The sequence below is a fragment of the Ostrea edulis genome, chromosome 6 (genome assembly GCF_947568905.1).
Source record: "Ostrea edulis chromosome 6, xbOstEdul1.1, whole genome shotgun sequence".
Taxonomy (NCBI): Eukaryota; Metazoa; Mollusca; class Bivalvia; order Ostreida; family Ostreidae; genus Ostrea; species Ostrea edulis.
Window position 1 is genome coordinate 4,973,511 of NC_079169.1, and position 22,411 is coordinate 4,995,921.

Sequence of the window (22,411 nt, forward strand, 5' to 3'; positions counted from 1 at the left end):
TTTGAATTAATACTTAAAACATTTTCACTTTATGAATTCGTCCTAAACTTTCGAAAGTTTAAATATTACATGCCTGGGTACATTTTCCCGTTAAGAAACATTTTGTTGTAATTAGTTCCTGGGGAGTCTCTACTTCTCATTGGATACGACTGCTATGTTAACTGAAGCCAATGGTCATTGTGTTTTACTAAATATGTTGTCAAAAAGCCACTATTTTTTCAATAAGATTCAAAATTTGTAATTTGGGCTTTACAACAAATCAATAGGATTTTGAATTGTTTAGTGATGATCCGGGTTAGAATAGGTATTCAGTACCCCTTGTTTGTTGTATGGGGCGACTAAATGGGACGGTCCTTCGGATTATATCGGAAAATCCGAGGCCCCGTGTCACAGCTGGTATAGCACGATATGGGACCCCTCCCTCCTCAAAAGCCGAAAGCACCGATGCTTTAAGCGTATATTTTGCCGTCTTCAACGGTAATGAAGACATGTAATATCTCGCGTGGGGCGTTAAACTATAACAGATTGATTGATTGATTGATTGATGTTTTCCGCCACACTCAACAATGTTTCAGTTATCTGGTGACGCCCAGTTTTTATTGGTGGAAGAGAGAACCCAGATACAATGTACCTGGGAAGAGACCACCGACCTTCCGAAAGTAAACTGGGAACCTTTCTCACTGGCGCGAGCGGGATTCAAACCCGCGCCGACAGAGGTGAGAGGCCGACTACAACAGACAAACCAATTCCAAAAACACTATGAAAGTTATCTAATTTCGGTTTGGTTGTTTTTTAAGTGTTTTATTTGACCACATCTGTAATCTACAGGAACGACATAGACATGTAATGTACAGGAACGGCATATGAAAGGTGAAGATAACGAACAGTGATCAATCTCATAACTCCTATAAGCTATACAAAATAGATAGTTGAGCAAACACGGGCCCCTGGAAACACCAGAGGTGGGATCAGGTGCCAAGGAGGAGTAAGCATCCCCTGTCGACCGGTTACACCCGCGGTGAGCCATATATCTTGATCAGGCCACGAAAGGTCTAACAATCAGTATTAAAGACGTCAGACAGCATTTGATGCAATGATAAGTTGTATTGACAAATTAGATCATTATAACGATCATAAAATTTGTGAAATGCTGACTTTAAACGAGACTGTTGAAACTCTTGTACCATCAACGTGTTTGTCAGTAGCTTGCCTCGATTTAGAAGCTGACCATACCCAGAACAAGCTCTTGCGTATCGAATCAGTGGAGAGAGATAAACACCATATGAAGGTGATAATGGAATATTGCTATATAAATATGTAACGTTGACAATGGAAAAGCTGAAATCATCCTGTTTGTCATAAAGTTGAGTTGTTAGTTTGCTGTTAATATCTACTTTCAGTAAAATATCTAAGTATGAAACAGGGATATATCGAATAAAGATATGAATGGAAGTTACTATTGTTAATAAATAAAACGTCGTTGATATATCTAATTGTCGCATTGAAGGCCACAGCAAGCGATTTTTTCTTCTCACGTAGAAGTTTCTGAAGACATTCTGCATCACATGAATATAAAAATAGGCCATCTAACAAAGGAACACAATTCGTGCCCATGAGAATTCCAACAAACTGTTGGAAATCTTGATCACCAAAGACCACGAAGATATTGTCAATGAGGAACTCCAGCATATCTTGTATTCAATTTCAGATTACTTGTACACGTGATCTACAGGAACGACATATACATGTATGTCCTAATGTTGAGAAGGGAATGAAGTCAAGAAATCGCAAACTTTTGTAATTCTTATAACGTCATAATTGAACAAAGATTAGATCAACTTATGTGATGAAAAGGTGAAAATAACGATCAGTGATCAATCTCATACCGGTAATTTCCACAAAGAATACAAAATTAAGTGTAAGGGAAACATGGACCCCTGGACACCCGAGAGGTTGAATCATGTGTCTAGGAGGAGTAAGTATCCCCTGTCGACCGGTCACACTCGTCGTGAGTCCCATATCTGTGTATGATTTACATATATATTGGTACCGTATAAGTTTTACATTACATATACTTAGTAATGTCCCAGTCCGTATGGACGGTGGAAAACTGAGACACCAACATAAACTGGATGATATACCTCTTTCTCACCCATCACCAGAACTGTCTCACCCTCAATTTGATTTCAGTATCTATCATTTGATTAAATTTACCATTACTATCATCATGAGAAATTGCTTTAATGATTCATAAATATTCAAAAAGAACACTGAATATTTTAAACAGTTTTTTAAAGATAGAAGTCCGGCAAATGATTTAGATATGATTCAACAAAACATGATTGGCTTCCATACAATATACGTGCGTTTACTAGGACTCACGCCAAATGCATGAAATTCCTTGTACCTCGCCAAATTAAAAATATAAACACAATTAGATGAATATTGTTTGTGAGCAATATACAATTAATTTTATAGCAATGATAAAAATGACTTAGAAATATTTTGATCTACTAAAATAAGTAAAAAATTTACTTATTTCTAACGAAAAAAGGAGTTGATTTCAATTTGATCATATAATGAAAATAACGTCTTCAACTTATGATGTGTATATCTATACTGTTGAGAGTAAAATTGCTTAATTCAAGACATAACACACCCTATATACTCTGATAGTAGAAATACTCTTGCTGCTTATGGGATACGTCATTTGAAATGTAAAATGTAGGAATAATGTAATTTTATGGTTGATAAGTCTTAAACTTACTACTGATGACTAGCGTTAAAAAAACAAGTGGCTATCATCAAAATGATATATGGATAGGTACATTGGCCTCCACTCTTAAAAACAACTACACATTGGTCTTTGAAATTTTCTATAAACTAGGCGATGAAAAACCATAAGTTAAGATAATGCATATAATGCGTGCCTGCACGTTTTAGGCGATATTCAACACAACCTTTTCTGTAATGTGTTACATGTGATCGTAGTAAGGATTTTGTTCTTCGGTGCGTGTAATCCCCCTATCCATGACGTCATAATCGTCGGATGATGAAGTAAATCCGTAGACATTCTGACTGACGTTGGTCGTGTTTTCGTTTGTGTTAGATGCACCCATGACGTCATAAGTATCTTCGTCTTTCGTTTCTTGTTTGACTGTGGATGAGGAACTTATTACACGAGAAATTGTCGACGGATCCTCAAATGACAGTACAATGTTTTCGTAAGCTATTCCCTGCACTATCGAGTTTGAGTTGGATTTCTTTGACCTTCGGGTGGGTTTTACAGGGGTCGACTTCACTGATTTTTCCTGTGATTGTTTACTGTCACGCCTTGGAGCATTCGAGAATACTACAGATGGTGACTGATATTTCGATCCTGAATTTCTTCTGCGAAATCTACAAACGTTGTGAAAAGATAAAGGTTGTTCATCGCACAATCAATTGATAAAAAATAATGAACTCGATATGATTCTCCGGTCTTTAAACAGACTATGCGATTGAGGAATGTAATAAGTACACTCTAATAAATGTTAGTCCATATCTTCTACAACAATTCCAATCAATAATTCATGCTCAGACAAGTACATGTACTTTGTGAAATGTTATATTTGTGGGATACGAGTTTAGAGATTCTCCCTAGTAAAAATGAAAAGACATTTTCTTTGAATTTTAATTTTTTAAAGATATTTTAAGGATCAGTCACAATGATTATTATCATGATTATCAATGAGTTTTTAATGTATCAATGTATTAATATATACTGGCCAACAGATATACAACACCAAGGGTATCATATCTGTCAATTTGGCAAAAATATCAATTTTTCTTAGAGGCATAGTATATTTTTACAATGATTACCATGACAAATGATAGACGGACAACAAACATTGTAAAAATTCCTCTGAAAGTTTGTCTATTGAAAAATATAAACAAAAGCTTATCGTTCATCCCCATATTGGTTGGGTTAAGGTCCCCACTCTGTATTGTTGGTCCAACAATTTATATCAATTTGCATCTATATGTGCATGTATGTTGAAATACATATGTGATGTCGTCATTCTATCACAATTATCATTCTTTTCTTTGCATACTCAATTAAGACATGAATGGTACTGTTTTCAAGACAAATATCTACTCTGAGAGAAATGAATTGCACTGATGAAACTACGCTAAGATTGTACCCAATATGTAATCTTTATATCCCATTCAAGTTACCCAAGAGACGTATAGTACATAACAATTTTAAATAAGACCGAATCTTCTGTCCCGTAATGGACAAGACCCGATTGCAAAAGTCACTCGAATGACTCTGCTGACTTAAAGATACATTTAATATCATTCCTGTTAATCTTTGCATTCTTCTCTACCAATTCTGGAATATATAACTCTTTCTTCTATTCACAAATAACACCAACTTTGCATAGGCATTGTAATTATTTTACATTTGCCTTTGCGAAGAGGAGGCATACAATTGAAGAAATGTGCTTGTTAGTTTTGATATCTGATATCACAGATGTATTTTACGCATCAGACTTGGTACTATACATGTTATTTAGATATCGGTCCGGGTATGATGTTATTTAGATATCGGTCCGGGTATGATGTTATTTAGATATCGGTCCGGGTATGATATATGTATTTAACATATAAATACTGGTACTACAAGTGTATTTTACTTATCAGTCTCGATTCTGTATGTATATGTTACAATATTAGTCCTTCTATACATGCCAACAGGGGATGCTTACTCCTCCGAGGCACTTGATTCCACCTCTGGTGTGTCCAGGGGCCCGTGTTACCCAACTATCTATTTTGTATTGCTTATGAAAGGGGCAGATAACGAACAGTGATCAATCTCATAACTCCTATATGTAATACAATATAGATAGTTGGGCTAATATAAGAGTTACGAGATTGATCACTGTTCGTTATCTTAACCTTTATAGGAGTTATGAGATTGATCACTGTTCGTTATCTTCACCTTTACAGGAGTTATGAGATTGATCACTGTTCGTTACTAGCTTGAAAATACGGATGTATATTTAATTGCTGTTATAAAATTTAGAAATTCATTTCAAAATTAAGGGATTATCTCCCTCATGCATAGCTCTTATCCTTGGACGAATTTGGCTCCACTTGTTTGGCACGCTGTTTTTGGCTATATTTAGATCTAAAACTTCATAGTTATTTCGGATTTCAAACATTTCGATTGAGCATCACTGAAGATACATTATTTGTCGAAATGCGCATCTGGTGCATCAAAATTGGTACCGTATAAGTTTTACATTATAGGACTGATGAGATTGATCGTTGTTCGTTATCTTCACCATTCGTGCGAGTCATCTGAATTGTGTCAATATTTCTGTAGAAGGTTGCTTACCGTTTAAACAGACATACAATAGCTAGAAGCAGTATTGCTATGATTACCAGGACACCAACCACTGCACCCAAAATAGACGTGGAGTTAAAACCTGCCATGATAGAGAAATATCGCCGGTTATCCCTTAACAAGCACAGTAGTACATAATAGAGAAATATCGCCGGTTATTCATTATAACGTACAATAAAACATATACATAATTAATCTCAGTAAATGATGGCATCATCTTCCATAAAGCCTCTGTTATTAATTGAATCTGTGACTACTTTTCAATTCACAATGAAATGAAAATCAGATGTTTTCAATGCCCTTTCTGTAGAAAGTTATCTAGCTAGTTTTTTTCTGTAGGTATATACATATATCTAGATAATAATTGTATGTATGTTATATGGAGATAGTGAATTTTGTAGGATATATCTAGTATCAAATTTTGTACGATAAATCTAGTGATTTTGTAGAAATAAATCTAGATAGTGATTTTGTAGGAATGTATCTAGATAGTGATTTTGTAGGAATGTATCTAGATAGTGATTTTGTAGGAATGTATCTAGATAGTGAGTTTGTAGGAATGTATCTAGATAGTGAGTTTGTAGGAATGTATCTAGATAGTGATTTTGTAGGAATATATCTAGATAGTGATTTTGTAGGAATGTATCTAGATAGTGATTTTGTAGGAATGTATCCAGATAGTGATTTTGTAGGAATGTATCTAGATGGTGATGTTCTGTAGGAATATGTTTAGATAGTGCTTTTGACAACCTGTACTGGTGTCTCGTAACATAAAAGTGGAAAAAATGTAACAGCAAGGAGGGAAGCACAACAATTCTTTAGTCTACAAAGCAGCATTATATCTTCTTATGGAAATTTCTCTTACTACTTCATACAATTAAAGGATCAACAATATTACTTAAGAGTCCCCCCCACCCCGGTGTATTGTGTTGAACAAGATAAGTGCATGTGGGTGAAAACTATCTCAAAATACAATAAAAATAGAACCAAATATTGCTTTCTTATTGAAACTAACTTTTGTACTTGTAAAATCCTGAAAATATGTATGCATCCTCAAAAGCATTTATATCATTCTGATTATATACAATGTCTGAAAGTGAAGCATGGACTTTTGTATGTTTATAAATACCTTCAAAATGCATCAGGTGAACGCATGCCAGCCACAATCGTGTAATGATAGTTGAAATTTACAGCATGCAACACACAAAGATACGACAAAAAGCAGATTTCAGCTGCAGCATGAAATCATGAATTATTAACTGTTAGTTGTACATTACAATTGATTTCATTTTACAAACAATATTGTAACATCGTACATTAACACATTCCATATTATGTAAGCAGAGTACGTTACGGTATTTTAGAATTAAAATATGATGGCTGAATACCAATTATCGCCATACATTTCAATACAATATCTACTGTCCTGAGAAAGTCAATTTCTTGAAATTAAGTTTTCATCAATCTGTATGCGTTAATCAAAATTATATATTTGGGATCGACTGTGTCTTCTCTCTAGTCCTGTTCTTCTCCATCTTTCTCATCTAATCTTACTCCTTCCCTCGGACATTAACATAATCAATTACCCATCATTCTAAATCTCGGACAGTATTCCAACGAGCACTAGGGAAGTGACATTCAATCATTTGTTGCTCCGTATGTTAACATGTATGTTTATCAATTTTATCATCCCTGATTCAAATTTTAAGTGACTCGACTGATATGATGATAGTTTTGAATAATTTTTCCAAATTAGATTAAGAAATGGACATTGCTTCAGCGGATAAAGTAGCAAGCATCGTTATTTTATAAACACACACCCTGACTGGGCGAGTTCAGCCATTCATTTCTTGTGTATGTACCCGGTACGTAATGAATATAGTTTGCAATAACAGAAAAGGCGATTGTTTACCTTTGACATGCTCCGGTAATTTTACTGCTGATAATTGATATGCTCCGATAATGTTTATTCCTGATAATCGATAAGCTCCGATAATGTTTATTGCTGATAATTGATATGCTCCGGTAATTTTTTATGTTCAAATAAAGTTTAGTGATCATCATTAATACTCCAATATTTTATTGATACTCCGATGAAGTTTTATGGTTGATTATTAATACACTAATGAAGTTTTAATGATGATTATTAATACACTAATGAAGTTTTAATGATGATTATTAATACACTAATAATGTTTTAATGATGCTTATTAATACTCCAATAAAGTTTAATGGTGATTATTAATACTCGAAGGGGCGAGATCAAATGTTCAATGTCTGACAAATAGCTGAATTTATATAGTTTTCACCAAGACTCCCTCCCCATAAAATTAAATATGATGAACTAATCAATTATCAAATAAAAACATACGAGTATAAAACAACACTCTGTATACCTTTTCTACTGTTTTTCACAAATGAAAGTGTACACTGTTCATTAAAACTATTGAATAGTCATTAAAATGCAATATTATCGTGTTATGAAACTTAAAGGAGTTTTACCCCCCCCCCCCCCTTTCCCTTAACTATTTGGATTTGATTTTTTATCTGATATCGATCTTTTGATATCGCCCCTAATAAATTTTAATGATGATTATTAATACTCCAATATGATTTAGAGAATACTCCAAAATTATTCTGATGAGTATTGATACTTCGATAAACTTGTATTGATGATTTCCAACTTATACTGATGCGGTCTGCGAATACTTTATCTCCTCTAAAGCCACGCGCTCGTACTAAGTTGTAAAGTGAAAGGCGGTTCGATGTGTCCTCATAAACTCTGTGGACCTGTCTCTCGTTGGATCTTCGTTTTGAAGGTTCATTGGCTGGGTTTTTAAAAAAAATAAACTTAAGACATATCTTTTTAAACGTGTATCTATCCTTAATCTGTAATTCGGTATTTATGTAAACATTTAATTTTACAAGAAAAACCCAATCAAACAAACAATCCCCTCCCCAACCCACATTATATAGCTTGGCCTACTCCTAGTTAATAAATTAACCTCAGTTTCATATCATTTTATGTCCTTTTGCTTTTTTATGTATTAATTGTTCTTTGTTTTACTTTGTTTTACATGACAAGAGGTTTAGGGTAAATGTGTTGATTAAATAAAGCGCGATATGAATGTTCAATAATATTAAAATAACGATAATTAATGATGAATATTTGATTTTCCGATAATGTTCTGTTGATGATTATTGATACCCCAATAAAGCATAATAGATGATGGTGATACTCCAATAAAGCATAATAGATGATGGTGATACTCCAATTGATTGGTATAGGCGAAAATCGGTACTCTATTTCAGATTTGATTTGTTTTACCAGTATAAACTGTTTCTGAATTTAGAGTTTCTCTCATCCTTTGTGTTTGAATGGGTGTTTCTGAAAAGACAACGATCAAAATGATACGATTGATTGCATGCTTATATGCCATAAAGTTGACAAACAAGTCCCAAACACCGCTGTTTTCATTATAGCAATGCAAGTATTGTTTTCATTATAGCTATGCAAGTAATTTTGTTTATACAAAAATGCTGTTGGCCAAAGTAGAGAAGCGATATAAAAGACTGGGGCTCACGTGATCGGCCGATATCAACAATGACATTATTTTCAATTGAAAGAAATATTGTAAATGTATAAATAAATTGTCAGGATGAAAAGCTATTGATAAAAATTGAGAGATGACAGAGGAAATCATCGTAGCAGGCGCATTTGAAATGAATATTATTCACTGCTGAATTTTGTACAGACTGTTGTAAAGAAGTACAAATCTATATATGCCATAAAAGTAATGGTACCCTATACAATTTTTGTAAGTTTTCCTTTCTCTATGCCTGGAATAATAATGTTCATAATTTGGTCGCTATTTGTATCAAATCAATATAGATAATAATTGACATAACCAAAATATTAGAAATGCAGTGGTACTCTTTCCACATTACAACATTAAATGGAGGGTTGTAAACTAAAATTAAGTCAACACATAGAAGAACACTCTGCCCCCAGTTGAAAGAAAGAAACACTTCAATGTCAAGGTCACAAGTAAGGATCCCCTGTTGACTACTCACACCAGCTATGAGCCGTAACGCTTGATAATATTTCCTAGTACATTCTAAGTAGGGTAACACCAATGACGTCTAGCTCCACATCCTGTAAAAAAAACCTTTGACCCACCAGCAGATCTGATCAGAGAAATGCAACACGTTCTCTAACAACAAAGTCTGGGCAGCACCAAAATGTGAATAGATTTAACTTCACTAGAGGCAATAAGTGAAACATATTCTGAGGCAAGAAATATATAAATCCTCCATAGAATCGAATTGAACCCTGAATAACAGGAGGGTCAGAACAAAAGAAAACGGAGGCTTTCCTATCATTTCTAGATATTCTAAACTCTTCCAGAGGCTTACAACTAGGTCACATGAGTCAAGGAACAATATCGAGCACATTGTTGAAAAATGAACGGCATTCAGACAGATATAAGATTAATGTTAACGCTTTCACTAAGATCGTATTATTCACTGATAGCGTCTTGTATTTCAGATTTTAGAACCGGAACAAGTGGAAATAGCTTCCAACCAAGAACCCAACAATCTAATATGATGCAATCATTATATATTTTATGCATCCAACATTAATTGTTCATTATCGTGAACAATAATCAAATCATCTGAATGAAAATTTAGTTTAAAGTGAAAATCTTACATTAAGAACTTTCTAAATGATAGATGCCAACTTTGTCCATTGGCGGGATTTACCTTGACTGTTTGTGCCCGACACTGGGTGTTGCTGTGTAGAAGCACTTGGTTTAACCATACTCGTGGAGGTAGTGTTTTCTGAAATATCATTTACTAGAGAACATGTAAACAACTAATAGCGTATATGAAATCTAATATCAGGATTTTTTCACTAATACGGAGACTCAGCAGCTGTACGTAAGCATCATAAATATAGAGCTATATATAGTGTTTAGGGCAGTGACAGTGAAATTTCATTATCGTGCCGATGCACGTGATTCGGAACCTCGGATGATAAAGAACAGTGATCAATCTCATAACTCCTATAAGGAATAAAGAGTAGGGCAAACACGGACCCCTGGACATAGCAGAGGTGGGATCAGGTGCATCCCCTGTCGACCGGTAACACCCGCAGTGAGCCCTCTATCTTGAACAGATGAACGGAGTAATCCATATTCAAAATCAGTGTATAAAGAACTATTGGTATGAAACACGTAAGACAACATTTGACCCAATGACAGGTTGTATTAGCAAAGTAGATCAATGTACAGATGTAACTACCATAGAATTTGCGAAATGCTGATTTCATCCGAAAGACTTGCAACTTTTAATTCTAAATACTGAGCATTTGGCGAAGTACCTGTCACTACCATGCTTAGGCTTGAACCACCTAAATTGGACGATAAAGGTGAAATCGGGGCTGGAATCTAGCACCTCCTGATAAAGGTGAAATCGGGGCTGGAATCTAGCACCTCCTGATAAAGGTGAAATCGGGGCTGGAATCTAGCACCTCCTGATAAAGGTGAAATCGGGGCTGGAATCTAGCACCTCCTGATAAAGGTGAAATCGGGGCTGGAATCTAGCACCTCCTGATAAAGGTGAAATCGGGGCTGGAATCTAGCACCTCCTGATAAAGGTGAAATCGGGGCTGGAATCTAGCACCTCCTGATAAAGGTGAAATCGGGGCTGGAATCTAGCACCTCCTGCTATTGCTAGTATAACGTTCACTTATAACGATTTTATTTTCTAAAAGTTGTATAGGAATTTTATTGATTTTGTCATTAATGATTATCACAAACATGATTTTCTTAATCGTAAATATTGAAAATAATTTTGTACTAGAGCAATGGAAATGAGTTATTCTAACTAATTATTTAAAACGAAGTTTGAACCAATGACACTGATCATCTAGGTGTAACCTTTTTTGTATTGTATAGGGTAATAAAGGCACGTACCTACCATTCAAACAAATGTAGTGTAACTCCTTCGTACACGTCTCTGCTCCATATATAATATCGTTTGAGTTATAACGCTCAATGTAATGGCATACAGATTTATCATCTGAAACTATCCATAGTAAAGTAATGTTAAAATCAAACATGCGATAATGATATGTAGTAACCTCTGTTTATATATTTTATTTTATTTCGTATGTTTATAACTAAATATCTCAATCAAGTTTGTTCGGACACAATCAAAAGGAAATACATATAATTTTATCACTACATCTGGCAGTAATTTTCAATAGCGTTTCAAATACTCATTAAAGTATACTAGTTATTATTAGGTCGATCCTCCCTTTTCCAATTGTTGATTTGACAGAAAGTTGAATCATTTCATTTAAAACATGGCAAATATAGAACAACAAATCATTCCTTTCAGATTCAAGTTTCCTTTTCAAAATTGAAAGAACATTATTTGTTAAATATGGGATTAGATTTTTTTTCATTTGTGGGGGTGGATAGGGTTTATTTGCGATATTAAAGGACAAATCCACAGAATTTTCAGTTCATAAAACGTGCTGTATTCTCATCGTGACACATGAAGTTGACGATAAAATACATGGAATCGATCTTAAAGTCGAAGTAAGGCGTGTGCTATAGAACATGTATGTTAAATGTATTCCCTAACTTAATTTGTGCAACATGTATGTCTGCTGCAAAGTCTTCAAAATTAGTTTAGTTATTTGAATTTTTTCTTGGAATGAATTCGACCAGTCGAATATTTACCCTATAACACTGACATAGCTAATTTTCATTGGATAAACTTCGGTAATCTGCAACAAAACTCTGTCTTTATTGTAGCAATTTGGAGTGATGTTGCTTTGAATCAATATACAAAAACGCTTTACTTCACCTGTTTCATAGTGTTGCCGTATTCCAACCCAATACGATAGACGATATCTAGCATTTCGGGGCAATTTAACGTTAGTTTCTGGTAGAATGTTCGCCAACACTGATTGATTCCTAGCACATATGGAAACAGCCTCCAGCCAAGTAACCTCTTCTTGGGAGTTTACAAGTAAATCTCCATTTTCTACACACAAAATTGATTTAACATATATGAAAAGTATTCAAAGAAGAGAAAAGCATATCTAATATTTCAATATAGAGTGTGACTGAAGGGTCTCTAGAAATCTATCTCTTAAAAGCATTGCTTATTCTATTGTTTTAAACAGGATTTCTTGGAAGCTTGATCTTCCAAAAATACTTTCAATCGCCAACATTTGTCAATAATGAAATTCAGTAAGATTAATTGATTGTCTACATGCTTTGATCTATTAATATAGATTTGTGGTATATCTTGTATAGTTGAACAAATGATTATTTATACGAAAGCCCAGAAGGCTCATTCGAGATTCGAAATTCAAAATACGAGATTCGAAATTCAAAATACGAGATTCGAATTTCGAAATTCAAAATCCAAATTGACCAATCAAAATGTAGGTCACAGTAGATTAAAGGTTAGAGGGTACATGTATATACATGTAAATTTAAAATATGACAGAAAGCTTATTCTTCTAATATGTTTACCAAACAACGAAACATTTCTTCTAAAACTATAAATGTTTTGATGTATGCTTAGCATGCAGACAGGCCCGTAGAAAGCGGGAAGGGAGGGGGACAGAAGACTTGTTCCAGCTCCCACATATTAATTCTGCACTGTATGTGATAACCAGGCAAAATAATGACGGATACACATCATGATATACCTTAAAGTGAAATCGTATATGAAGCCTATTAACCGATGATACCCCTCCAACAATTGATTCTAGTTTGATTTTTTTCCAGTTATCTATATATAAACAATGGAGGAAATTCGAACCATAAATATATATCTATCTCTGATCTATGTTGTATCTTTTTACATTTTTTAGGTCCCGGAAGCTTAACTACGTGCGTGATAACGGCAGAATACTAATCTATCCACGTTTTAAAAATTATCTTATGGACTGATTCATATTATACATACTTGAACATAGAACATATATGTACGTGTACAAATATGAATGAATGGGACAAGCTGTTTTTTAAAACGACTAATGACGCACGTAGTTAAGCTTCCTGAAACATAAAAAATTATAAAAAGAGACAACATAGATGGGAGATAAATAATTATTCATGGTTCGAATTTCCTCCATTATTTACACCCAGGCGCATATAAAAAATGAACGGGTGAGGAAGATATTTGTACAGGCATCTGAAGTATGGACCCTACTACCAACACCAACACCCCTTCTGGGTTTTTTTTCTGCGACGATAAATTTTCCGAAATGTGTGGATTCCTTGTCGATCCCATCCCTATTTCGATTTATATATAATCGTTTCACGCTTTTTGTAAGCTTTAGAGATTGGCCTTACACCGGTATAATGGAATACAGTTTGTTATACCAATAGAAGGCCAATCTCTAAAGCTTAAAAAAAGCGTGAAACGATTATAAATATAAATCGAAATTGCTACATGTATGTTTGTTGAACATCTCTTTAATGAATATCAACAATGTCTTGCATACCCAAAAAGTCTAAAATAAATCAAAATAAACCCTTTTTATAACTTTATACCCTCACTGGGTATTAAGGGTATTCAATAAAAAGGCTTATTTTGAGTTATTTTGGCCTTTTGGGGTAGGTAAGACATTGTGACATGCATCAGAGAAATTTTGAACATAAATAATTAAATCAACTCAAGTAGGCTATTCGGGTGAATCATGGTGGTGGTGGTGGTGGGGGTGGGGGGGCTGAAGCCATGCGCCTGTGTCATTGTTAACTCAAACATGTACAGTTATCTTCATGTAAAATAAATTATAAGAATATGATCATTCATTCTCAGCAGAAAAAAATGGTATAGTGTATGCGGGTAAACCTATAGCTTAATCTAAAATCAGAATATATTGCTACGGGATGTCATCAGTTAATTTTATTCATATAACCTTCGATTCCATTTCAATTAAAGTGTACTATTTGAGGTGTATTCGACCTTGTTCCACCCCCACCCCCCTCCACGCTTTCTATGAACCTGACTTTCTACAGGCCTGTTTGCATATAATGACATGATTTATAATGTCAAAATATTGCCCATAATGGGAATCAGTGGGATAAGATAATTATCAAAACGTGGATAGATTATTTTTCTGTCGTAATGACACATGTAGTTAAGCTTCCTGGACCCTAAAAAATGTAAAAAGAACATAGATCGGAGAGAAATATTTATTCATGGTTCGAATTTCCTCTATTGTTTATATATATTACATGTAATAGATGAGTACTTGACCCAAACACCCAAAGCTACGGGCCTGTCTGCATGCTAAGCATACAACATAACATTTATAGTTTTAAAAGAAATGTTTTGTTGTTTGGTAAACATATTAGAAGAATAAGCTTTCTGTCATAGTTTATATGCATGTACTCTCTATCCTTTAATCTATTGTGACCTACATTTTGATTGGTTAATTTGGATTTTGAATTTCGAAATTCCAATCTCGTATTTTGAATTTCGAATCTCGTATTTTGAATTGAGCCTTCTGGGCTTTCGTACATTTTTGTTTTAATTTTCTATATACTTCATTTAATGCTGTAATGTGCAGGAAAACACTTCATTATGGCGCTACAATGAAGGGAACACACAGTATGACGACGTTTTTGTCCTTACAGAAGTCGTTCAATGACTATGTTGATTGACTAATTTTGAAATGTTTCATCTTACGTTGTAAACTTACTTTGACATATATAGTGACATTTCTTTGAGCAATCAGTTTTAGTCCAAAACAGTTGTTGGGTGTAAAATAGGGTAATACAACGGTCGAAACGATAACCACTCAGGATGCTTTTATAATCTACAAATAAGAATTTCCATTACATAAGCATTAAAAGAAAACAGTCATCAGCATACATTATACAACATGGTCCAAATACTTATGTAGTCGGGATCGGTACTAAAACATTCATGTGAATTCACATCCTCTATGATATATCTTCTGAATTTGTTTATTAGACAGTTTGATGCCAGAATGTTTCTGGTAATGAGCTTACATTATTCATCAGTAAGAAAGTTTTCTTCTTGATATCTGGTAAATGTTTTTTTAGACTGTTTATGGATGGAGTTAATAAACATCATATGTATGGTATGTGATACTTCAGGTCAGATACACATACTGTATAGCAGGATAATATCGCGGTCGGAAAAAAAATCCCGATTTTTCCATTTAGCAACAAATCGCGGTCGGTTTAAAGCTGTATGACCCGATGTTCATGTATTATTTTTGTACATAATTACTTTAAAGCAGATTAATTACTTCATAAAGTTATTAACTTTCCCTTAATTGCATGCTTGAAAACATCTGCATGTAAACGAAAATAGTGCGAATATTATTTAGAAAGTAAATATAGTGGCTACATATATAAATCATCCCATAAAAGACGTCTATAAATAGACCCACGCGCGTCAGGGGAATCCCAACATGATCTATTAACTCATACGCAACTGTCTAGTTTTAAGGCTGAAAGAGCGTAAAACAACAAATTACTAAGAGGTATTTGATACTTTTATTTCTATTAAACTTATGGTACGGTACTGTTATAACAAAATACACAGCTTTACACAGGTAAGACCACCGATGATCTGAAAGTTTGAACTGGTCACGTGACTGTCACTTGAAATGGCAGAGTGACGCGGTTATTTGTAAACATCGATTTAAAATCAAATTATTTGGGTTAAAACAGGTGAAATAATTTATGATAGGTCGTATAATCTCATAACTACATATGGAGACGTCACCATTGCCAGTGAAGGGCTGCAAAATTTCGGCTTATGTTCGGAGCTCACGGCCTTTGAGCAGGGGGTATCTTCAATATACCGAACCACGGGACCTCGGATTTTGCTGTCTCATCCGAAGGACCTTCCCATTTAGTCGCTTCTTACGACAAGCAAGGGGTAATGGGGACCTATTCTAATCCGGATCCCCACGGGATGAAAGCTTCGAAAGGAATAGAGAAAAGTTTTCTCTTAATTGACCATCGGTATCAGTACATAAATTTACTAAGAAAGAATTAGATGCCGACGACATGAGAAACATGCTTGGTCATAAAATGTTCAGTCTTTCATTCCTGTATATTTGAATTTAAAGTTTACACCCTGTACTTCCTACAAATATACCTGTATTAATGCATCCAAGAATTTTGATAGAAACTTTGGAGTGCCTAGATAAAGACCATCTTATACAAAATTCTGCCAGGTTCATTTCTTCTTTTAATTAAGTTCAGCTGCACATGTCATTACTGATGATGTAAATAGAGTTGAAAATGACGACCTGGGTTACTTATTCTAAACGGTCCGACATTCAGAGAGCCCCGATCTCTCGATTGGCGACAAAACGTCGTCTCTATTATGAAATTTGTCAATGACTACAGTGTATGCCAGACTATGAAGGAAGAATTCGACACTTTGTCAAAGTGGATAAAACGTAAAAGGAGGTGAATATAATCAATATCATAAGTCGTATAATAAAGAATACAAAATTAAGAGTAGGGCAAACACGGACCCCTAGACACACCGGAGATGGGTTCAGATGCCTAAGAGGAGTCAGCATTCCCTATCGACCGGTCGCAACCCCCGTGAGCCATATATTTTTAACAGGTAAACGGAGCAATTTGTAGTCACATAGTCAAATTCAAAGTGTAAAGAACTGTCTAACAGTTGGTAAAAATGAAGGAAAAAAAATCCCATACCTTTTCTTTCATAAACAGAAAATGCAGCTATTTCTTTACATTGTTCGTTCGTCCATACACATTGATCATCACAGACATTATCGAAGCTGTTATTCAGATTTGAAAGACAGGAACAGTTGTTTTCCTGAATGAGAAATATTAATCATATTTGTAAGGCAGGATTTACATGTTATACAATACAAATAGTTTGAAATTGCAAGTCAAATTCATGAACAACAAATTATTCTTCTATAAGTTAGTTAACATTTATTTTTCCATTTGTGTTGAAAATTATCTTAATAAAGCACCCGTGAGTAATGGTACCTGTATCCCAACTGTGTCGCTAGATTCGGAGCAGAATTGAAAGCATTTTGAAAGAATATTGTCTTCTATTGTAGTCGAATTCAAAACGTTTACTTTCGTCTGGCAACCTAGAATACATAACTGCATAGCTGTAAAACTTTGTGGCACATGGTATTGCTATATATTGTGATTATAAATAAACAAGGATCCCACATCGGATATGTCCGGGGCTCCGTGTTTCTCCTTCTCATGATTGTATATTCTCTTTGGGATTTAAATGTCTGGTCATTCTTTGCCTTTTCACGATATTAGGCGGATGTTTTGTAATCGTGTTTTATTGGGGTTGGGGTATAATGTCTGTTTTGTTTTTCATTTGCGTAATAAAAAGTTATCTGAATCGTAGAATTTTATTTGTTTTTGTCAATCCAGCCAACATGTGTAAAAATGATGTGTTGTGTTTCAAACAAGAAGAAGTCTAAATTTTTGTGAAAGCTTTATTACATACCGATGCTTTAATCTGCTCAAAGTATTGCCGCCGAGGCAAGGTTGGGATCACGATAGTGGTTCAACGTTTTGTGTAGGAACATCAATTTAAGCAGGTAAATATAACCTTACGAAAAGTTCTCAAGAAGAAAGGAATATTTTGTCAAAGTTATATTCTAATAAAAAAATGTGTAGATTCAAATTTAATTATTCCGGATGCAGATGGCCGCAAATGGGTTTCAAGTTTTGAATAGTAATGTAAAAGATAGCTTTCTTGAAATTTTCTTCTCATATATCTTGGTAAGAGTGTGGTTCGTCACATCAATATGCGAGTATTATAAAAGAAATATATCACAGAATGCTTTGAATTTCAATAGGAACCACAAGGATATAAATTGTAAAATCAATGCAATATAGATGTTTTGCACACGCAAACGTCATGCTGGGTCAAAAGATCATAGTGCAATAAACTTCCGGGTCCTTTGTCAATATAAAACAGCGAACGACGACGGCTGCTCAACAACTTCTTTCACTGTGAGACATAAAATTATATCAGTCTTACAAATACACATTAAAGTTACCACTAAGGGTCGCAGGTTTGAATGTTTCATTCATATTTATTTAATTTGAGCTGGTGAGATTTATATGTTTATGTCTGCTCGCTCCTTTCACTTGCGGTGTTTTCTAGCGAATTACAGTCCCCTGTTATTTATAGCTCTCTAAAATTAAACAAATAAAGTAATGAATGAAACGGAAAGGTGATAACAGTCCACTGATGTCATTGACAATGTGTTATTTTCCTTTTTAAAAACCACAACATCGGTGACGTTCTCTCTCTCTCTCTCTCTCTCTCTCTCTCTCTCTCTCTCTCTCTCTCTCTCTCTCCTGTGGTATGTGGTACTTAATTAATAGATTCCAATTGCACAAAAGTTAGTCAAGTTTAACTGACAGTTTTCTTTAAGTTAACGCTATATAAATGTTCAAGTTAAAGTTAATGGCAAGTTGACTGTCCGTTAAAGTTATCGAACCTTCGTGCAACTGGATCCAGATCTAGTATTAATTGATAGTTTGAACTGACGAATTAAGTCACTCTCCACCAATTCCCAAATTAGGGTTTTGAGGTTTGGATTAAAGTACGTTTTACGGGGTGTGTTTGTACATGTATGTTTGGTTGTTGTTCTTTTGGATTGCACTTATAATTTTCACTATTCGCACGACGGTCATGTTAATATAAAAGCATCTATTCGCACAATATTCTTTTCCCAATAATAAATTTCTTCCTCTTGCCCATGAGTTAGAGATATATTTAATTTGTATGATTTAAAATCATATATACTTCTGACAATTTTTAAAAAAATCAAACGATTTATATCTAACTTTCAATTTGACAATTGATCAGTTCAAAGTTTACTTGTAGTATAATATATGTACATATATTAAAGCTGGACTCTTTATTGCAAATAAGGATAATAATCATAAATCAGTCAATTTAGGTGGTGCGTGTCCCCCTAAAAATCCAACTGTTAGTCAATCCATTCCCAGCAGTCTAATTTAAGCCACCTCCTTCTCACGAGTGTACGGTGAAGGGGGGATGGGGTGCTATCACCATATCAAATGAGTGTAAGGAGAGGGAATATCAGGCTGCATTTTCAGCAATTGAAAAAAGCCCTGAATTATTCCTGACATTCACTAACCATGCAAAAGTGGCTTCCCAATTTTGTCGCGCGAATAATTTCAGTTATAAGCACAACCGTCGTGAGTATAACCTCGCCCAATTTTTAAAATTTACATTTTAAAATATTACCTGTGTAGATCGTAGTAGTTGTCAATATTTATATTTTGTAAAAATTTTAACCCCTCCTTTTTGAAAAGGGATGCTACGAAGTACTTGGATATTTACTGCCGTAATCTACACATTTCGATGATTCATAAATTATAATCTATTATCTAGGTAAACTTACCATTGCTTTCCATTGTCGATAAATACCCCCACCCATAAAAACACCACTCTGCAATGGGTTCAGTAGTCGGTAGAGGGGTATCACGAAAATTATACATTTTTGTCCGATTCGGAATTGAGTGAAAAGAATTGTTATTATGAAGTGGGATCTTCAAACGTGGGTATGAAAGTGCAAATAAATAGTTTCTCAAAGAAATTCTAAAAAGGATTTTTTCATCAGAAAATATGTTAAAGTAAACCTTTGGTCCTCGGTATCAAACTATAAGAGAACAATCATTAAAAGTTTGAAAAAGAAAGCAATAGATCGTTTTATTTGTCAGAAGACTGCGTCCATACTTACGTCGTTTTCTCCATGACTTCTGACACGCATGTATAATAAGGTAATTAAATATGCTTGCGCTTAGTGCGCAAAAGATCTAATTATCGGTAGAGTGGAGGCGTGATTATGTCCACCATGACCCTGTGTTCAATATTGGAACCAGAGTTTCATTTTATATCTATTTATTTTGTTTGTTTTACAATGGATTATATGGAAATATTCCAGAACGACAACAGCAAATTCCTATGCAAGTTTTATATCCTAGCTTAAATTCAAGTTCAATTACATTATGAACCACGATGTGACTATAAAACGAAAACGATGCATGTACATGTGATGCTAACTTCTTTTAGTTACCGAACCTCAATGAACTTGAAATCAAATTCATTTACATTATTAGTAAATGAATCCATATCTCTTATGTGACACTTACTCCAAATACACATGAACTGTATTCGCTATGCGAAGTTCACTTGAAATATACAGTGTACATGAACTCTATTTTGTTATGCGAGATTTACTTCAAATATACATAATAGTATTTGTTTATGTGAGCTTCACTTGCCTTTGGTCACGACGCTTCTTTCCACCACATTATCTTTAATCCAGTACTTTTCATTTTGTTTCATGTCCGCCACAAGCGTCTTAAAATTGGGTTTCACACTAAGGAAATCCAGTAAGACACATGCCTCGTTCGAGTCTGTCCAATTGAGGTATACTTTTTCCACTTTCACAGTTGATGCATGGACATGTATCACTGTTCCAAAATTTGATTGAAAATAAACCCACATGTCCAACAAATTATGTGTATGCGTATTACGATTGCAATTCATATAAGAAATCAATTATGTAAATATTTTCATATGTAGCTCATATTAAAGAATTTTCAATGACAAATATTTGTCCGTAGACATCATTTCTCTTAATTTCTTCCGATTTGATTTCATGCTGTTTAACAGACGTGGGTGTCAAGATGTGACACTCCACATAGCGTATCATTTTATGATGACTATTGGTTCCTTCCCCTGAACACTTAAATCTTTTATATTTCGTCGAATCACTAAATATTCAAATAAATTTCAAACACAAATTCATGTTGTTTAAAGGACATATAGGTCTTCCTGAAGCGTTTTGCTTTCATGTTTGGTATACAGTGTATCTCTATACATGTGTATGAGTATTTCATATACACTCATCAAATACGAGCTATAACGTCATTATTGATAGTGCATTTGTTATTCGTTTCATCGTAATTGTACCTTTTCTCGTAAAAATGATATTTTTGTACTTCCATGGTTTATAGAAATTTAGATCTTCTCGAGCATTTTCTTTTAAATTTGGCATAACCATATATAAGAGTATTTCATATATGCTCATCAAATACAAATGATGACAGGAATGTTTCATGACGCATTTTTAAAACTTTATTTATATTTAACTTTGTTAGGATTAGTGTTTATTTAGATCATTAGAAGAGAATATTATATTTTCGTCCAGAAAAGAAAGTCCTCCAAATTTTCTCTTAATACAAAAAATATAGTCGTACCAAAACAGAGCCCGGGAGATCCGGGTTAGATAGGTCCTCATTACCCCTTGCATGTGGTAAGATGAAACTAAATAGGGTGGTCCTTCAGGTGAAACCGTTATAATGAGACTCAGTGTCAAAGCAGGTTTGGCTTAAAAGATTCCTCCTGTTTGCCATGAGCATAGGCCTAAAGTCTGCATCCTTCACCGATGATGGTGACGGATCCATATGAGTAAAAAATCTCGAGAGGGACGTTAAACAATATGCAACCAACTATACCAAAATTGTAGTCTGTGAAATCTAACAAAAATATATGTCACCTGCACAACAAAAGGATTCCCACAATTGTAGACGAAAACGGATGTACTTCACAAGTTTTTACACATTAGGATAAGTATCATACCGTTAACGAACGACGACCGTAGGCTTACCATATAACATAGTATTCATGATTTTTAGTTACAACAAAGGTTATACATTTGTTTCATTGGTAGAATAACAAAGTGAATTACAAGCACGTATCCGACAGCAGATATCAAATTTTCCCTAACTCACCAACAGAAGAAAATAGAATCCAAACTCGAAAATATTTGTACTTATCCATTGTAATCATCAGTTTGGGTTGTATTATGCAATGAAGAGAAAAACATTCTGCTAGACGTGTGTATATGTGTCATCCCAGTTATAGTGGAGAACAAGGAAA

At 34.4% G+C, this 22,411-nt stretch overlaps 1 protein-coding gene across 7 annotated transcripts; it reads right to left on the minus strand.

Moving 5' to 3' along the window:
- Positions 1-2,220: 2,220 nt before the first annotated feature.
- Positions 2,221-22,411, minus strand: LOC130047095 (uncharacterized). 7 transcript variants are annotated; one of them, XM_056141339.1, is made up of 12 exons: positions 22,264-22,411; positions 20,749-20,940; positions 17,443-17,549; positions 17,140-17,263; positions 15,132-15,248; positions 12,272-12,451; positions 11,375-11,476; positions 10,157-10,234; positions 8,721-8,780; positions 8,047-8,220; positions 5,384-5,474; positions 2,221-3,399 (listed from the first exon to the last, which is right to left on the minus strand). In XM_056141339.1, the coding sequence occupies exons 1-12, from the start codon at positions 22,319-22,321 to the stop codon at positions 2,976-2,978; spliced, it is 1,707 nt and encodes a 568-aa protein (XP_055997314.1). In that variant the 5' UTR covers positions 22,322-22,411; the 3' UTR covers positions 2,221-2,975. The 7 variants fall into 7 exon arrangements, with proteins under 7 accessions (XP_055997314.1, XP_055997313.1, XP_055997316.1 ...); XM_056141338.1 differs by having other exon boundaries at positions 11,375-11,482; XM_056141341.1 differs by lacking the exon at positions 22,264-22,411 and adding an exon at positions 21,730-22,234 and having other exon boundaries at positions 11,375-11,482.

What these genes read in the sequence shown, in the direction of transcription:
- LOC130047095 (XM_056141338.1), bottom strand. Translation starts at nt 22,321, where the DNA reads ATGATTACAATGGATAAGTACAAATATTTTCGAGTTTGGATTCTATTT. An exon ending in AAGAAGCGTCGTGACCAAAG is followed by an intron (nt 17,550 to 20,748) that starts GCAAGTGAAGCT and finishes TATGTATTCTAG; the next exon opens with GTTGCCAGACGAAAGTAAAC. An exon ending in GCGACACAGTTGGGATACAG is followed by an intron (nt 17,264 to 17,442) that starts GTACCATTACTC and finishes TTTCTCATTCAG; the next exon opens with GAAAACAACTGTTCCTGTCT.